General features: G+C 35.2%; 1 protein-coding gene across 3 annotated transcripts in view; it reads left to right on the plus strand.

The window, feature by feature from the left end:
* The window catches only part of LOC137974879 (HBS1-like protein), a 53,383-nt gene that overhangs the window by 9,969 nt on the left and 38,414 nt on the right, over positions 1-5,000 (plus strand). For 2 of the 3 annotated variants that reach the window (XM_068821874.1, XM_068821872.1), the window contains exon 6: positions 2,995-3,160. In XM_068821874.1, coding sequence (XP_068677975.1) covers positions 2,995-3,160 — 166 coding nt within the window. Of the gene's footprint in view, positions 1,534-2,994; positions 3,161-5,000 lie in introns of those variants that run through there. The other variant, XM_068821873.1, reaches the window with a different exon arrangement.

The raw sequence follows: 5,000 nt of genomic DNA on the forward strand, positions 1-5,000 counted from the left end.
TACATGTAATTTGTCAAGTTCATCTCTACCAACTAGTTCTCAAAACCTTGACCATGATGAAACATTGCGACCAGACCAAGGAGTTGCAGTCGGTGATTCAAGAAATATCAAATGCTTGACTGAAGAATTAGAAAATGTTCATATTCTCAGAGATGCTAGCATTGCAAAGAAAGCAAAAAAAGACTATAACCAAAACAACAAAGCTAAAAAGAAAAACAATGAGAAGAAAATGGACACTTCTACTTCGATACCCAAAAGACAGGTGTCAAACCCTTTGTCTGCTAAACCTACATTGTTTGGTATGGCTTTTTGCTATACTGAATCATTGAGAACATCTTCCAACAAATCTGTTGTTGAAAGAGTTGTTAATAGACTGTATAATTTAAATTACTCTTATTTGACTGCTTTTGATTTTTCAACTCCTTCACCTGATGATATTGTGAAAGAGAAGCAAAAAAGGGCATTTTCAAGAAAAAGATGATTTACTGGCTGGAAAGTTTGCAAATTTTAGTAATTATTGTTTTTCTTACATGTATTATCATACGCTTTGCTTTATCATAATTATCAGACATTAACTCTGGAAGACTGCTATATCCACAAGTGGTTATTTCAAGATAGTTATTCAGTTGATATCAGGACGGTTGTAGAATTATGGTCATGGTGAAAATTTCAATTTTTACATACGCAATAATGTTATAAATGAATCAAGCATTTTAAATATCATAAGTGGTGAATGTACATTTTACTTCCTAAAAAGATCATTCTTTTCTAATAACATTAAGTATTTTGGAATTCATGTACAAGTTGAACTGACAATACAGTATCCTTGACTTGTGTAGTTTTTCTCAGTATTTTAAACAAACTTTTATAAATTTAATTATTTTGTAATTTTAAAATAAAATTTGTAATAAAATCAATAATAATTATTACAATGTACAGTACATGTAGCATAAATTTGATCTCATTGTCTTGTGTAGATTATACTTCCTAAACAATAACTGGATGAGTATTGCACATTGTTGATGTTCTAAAAATTAAATGATTTGATGTGTAGATGTGAATATAAAACACTGCAGACACAAACTATCATACTTATTTTAAAACCCATTGACTCATGTGGGTTCCCCATTGTTAAGTAAAATCGTCTGGGTTTAGATGGTTTTAAAAGTCTGGCCGGTTTTGGCCGGTTCAGGCGTCAAAGGGATTTATTAAATAATTAAGCACTTGGCAGGGTCCCAGTCAATAGAATAAGTGTGTTTTGTTTTTGTATGGTGTTCATCAATATTATTATTGAGATCACTATTCTCCAACGCTTGTTTGTGTTCTGTATTAAAGTTGTGTGTTTAGGTTCCTACCGGGGTCACTAAATTTGTAAGTGGCTTGGCAATCACAGCATGTGATCTTGTTTACTTCTCCCTGTCTGTCCTTGGGGTAGCCTTTGTTTTTGTCATTCATTAGTAAGCATCGTAAAGTGTTATTGGTCTGTTAGCCACACGTACATGATTGTATGTTGTACGGTTGTAGTATGCATGAGATATTTTTCAGAAGTCCCTTTATGTACGGTACTGTCATTGTGGTGACACCAGGCCTTCTGATATTATGCGATGGTGCAATTTTGCACAATCTACCTCAAATCACATCCGATCGCACAATTCACGAAAAATCGCATAATTCACAAAAGAACGCACACCATTCATAAAATAAAACATAAATCAACAGTTTCATAGGAATTCCTGCATAAATACACCATTTTAACGATGATTTACCTTGGAAAAAGGCTAAAAAACCTTTGTCACCTTCGTTTTCGTAAACATTCGAAGTTCAAGGCGTTATTTTGCATGTCAGGGGCCTTATATACACATCACTGAAAAATGATAACATAATTGCCTTTTCTATTCACTTTGGAAATATAGTGCAGAAGACCTTGTGTTTTAAAATTTATCTCAACTAATGTCGATCAAGATGCATAATTGCTGTTCCTTTGTGTTCAGAATATCTTTAGGGAAGCAAAAGAATGTTTTTCTTATCCTGAAACCGTTAATATAAAACAAGCTTAAAATTGCTCAGGAAAAAAATTGCATAATTCACATATTTATTTGTTGCATAATTGACCTTTCTAATCACATAATCTACCCTGCAAATTTTGCATAATTTGCAGTTTTTCATCGCACCCTATCAGAAGGCCTGGACTAACAGTTGAGGTAGTAGGGCTGTTGTCCCTTTGTTTGGTCTACATGTATGTGTTGCATTTGACAAAATTTGTGATGTTAGCCATTGACATAATTATATATAAGCCGCTTTATTTTAATGATGAAATGATATATGAAATGGATCATGTACATGTATGAAGTGCGGATATGAAATCAACTGAAGCTATGATCTTCCCAGTTATGAATGCAATTTTTGCAATTGCGTAAAGAAGCCTGAAAAATTCAGGACTTCAACGGGGTTTGAACCCGTGACCTCACGATACCGGTGCGATGCTCTAACCAACTGAGTTATGAAGCCACTGATGTTGGGAGCTGGTCATTTGTGGGTTCTAATGTTCCCGTGAGGAATGAATCAACGATGAAATGATATATGAAATGGATCATATATGAACTGCGAATATGAAATCAAGTGAAGCTATGATCTTCGCAGTTATGAATTTTTCAGGCTTCTTTACGCAATTGGAAAAATTGCGTTCATAACTGCGAAGATCATAGCTTCACTTGACCAGCTTTATTTTGTTGACAGCAGTTATTATGCATAATAATATTTCTTGTTTTCTTAAGCACTTTTGTCACAGAGAAAGGTTTAAAAATAAGTAATGGTTAAAATTGTGCGTTAAATACAAAGGAGCTTAAACAACTTAGACATTTTTTAGCATTTTGCATTCCTGTGATTTTGGTCTTGCTTGCATTCCTTGCTTGATCTTGTGCACTTCACTTCCTGTTGCTGCCCGTCTGAAAAATGCAAGCTTGTGCTTTATAAGTTCCGTACTTTGTAACTCAGGCACCTGCAGTAATAGAAGAGAGAAGGATCATCAGGTAAGACTTCAGCATCCTGTGCTTGATGGCAAAAAGGACAGATCAACGGACTCATTTGTCCCTGTGGTAACACCCAACAAAGACAAGACTGTTGTCGGTTTTTCTACTCCACCAAAGAAATCAAGGGAAAGGTAAGGGCACAAGTTCGAGGTCTGTTCTGTAAAATAATGCATTAAGTTTTTTCCCATTGATTTATGGTCCAAGTGCGAAGTGCATGAGCCATAAATCAACGGCAAAAAAACGAGGATCCATAATTTTACAGTACAGAACAACAAAACGAGGTTAGTAGTAAGATGTTTATCATGTACAGCTCTGTCGTAATCAGCCACGCAGGAAAGGAGACTAGTTGAAGCAAAGTGGAAGGTTCAACTGCCACAAAGATTGCCATGTCAAAATCTGAAAAAAACGAAATCATCTTGGCTGTTTGTTGCTTGCAAGATTCAAACAGTCAGTTTTACAAGTTTATGTTACAGAAACGACATGAAAACTTGAAATTTTTTTGGCAGGGTGACGTTGTGATCTCAAGCCAAAGAAATATACCGGTATCACACAAATGGACTCTCTTTCATAATTTGTTAGACTTCTCTTTACTATTTTTATTATCTGTTATGTGTACATGTAGCTTCCAATCATATTCTAAGCATTGAGATTCTTCTAGTTTGGCAATGAGTTTAAAAATCTGAATTTGTGACATGCAGGTACAGTGTAAGATTTGTACACAAGACAATCATATCCTTCCAACAATTCCAATGATTTTTTTAAAAGTTTATTTACCAGGTAATTGTCCACACCTTAATACAATCTTATTTTTTAAAACAAAAGGAACAAATTAAATAAGGCAAGGAGGTGAAAAAAAAAAAGGCTTGAAAGATTATAAGTGATTGGCCCTCCTCAAAAACAAGAAGGATAGAAAAATATAGTCATCATCTTGGTCAGGCTGGCATAGTCACTGGTTCACTATCATCTGTGCATCCTACTTATCGTATGTGGGTTACTTATATTGAGTTTCAGTCAATTTCAACCTGACTTGAGGGTTTTTTTTGTCCAGTTACTCTGTTTTTTTCCCGTCTGCAAAATCAACATGAGCTATTACCATTGAAGGGAACCTAGCACTTGTCCCATGATAGTTATCATATTGGTCAAATATGTTGCGATTAAAAAGATGAGTTATGGTATAAACTAGACACACCGTGAGCGTAAACTGGGTTGCCTGTGGTACATGTTACACAAAAGCAGAAGGCACTAAGTTGGGTGGTATTGAACTGTGGCATTCCAGTAATTGGAAGTGATGTAGACCATTTGAGGGGTCACGTCATGCTAGTAATGGCCCTTTGGCTTTATAATACACATTCACACGTTGAATTATTTTGTAATGATGTGTCCTGTTTTGAGGTCTTTTACTTTTTTAAAAGCTTTGGTAATAATTCATTTCAAAGATAACAAAACACACTCTTGAGTGAAGCTCACTCGTTTCTTCTTTAAAGGGGCTGTGTCACTCAAAATGATATAATCCATGATTTGGGGTGCAGCAGTGATGAGAGCACTGACGCCTCCCACCGATGTGGCTTGAGTTCGATTCCTAGACTCTTCGCCATATATGGGTTGAGTTTGTTGGTTCTCTACTCTTCACTTGTCTGAGAGGTTTTTCTTTCGGTACTCGGGTTTTCCCATCTCCTGAAAATTTACCTTGATTTGGATTAAATTATTGTTAATTTCAGTTTTAAACAGTGTCCCCAAGTAGTGCTCCAGAGCTAGCTAAAACATTGTAATAACCTCTTAAAACTGTTGAAAAACAAAAGAAATACTGCAAAAGGAAAGAGAAGCATAGATGGACATAAATGTACAAGATTGAAACGGATTACATTTGGGTAATCTTGAAAAAAGTCGACCCGACGTTTTTCAAAATTATGACAAATCGCCTTGATAAACGTCGGCAAGGGAATTCCACATTTAGCATTTTCTAGGTTTAAA

The sequence above is a fragment of the Montipora foliosa genome, chromosome 11, assembly GCF_036669935.1.
Source record: "Montipora foliosa isolate CH-2021 chromosome 11, ASM3666993v2, whole genome shotgun sequence".
NCBI lineage: Eukaryota > Metazoa > Cnidaria > Anthozoa > Scleractinia > Acroporidae > Montipora > Montipora foliosa.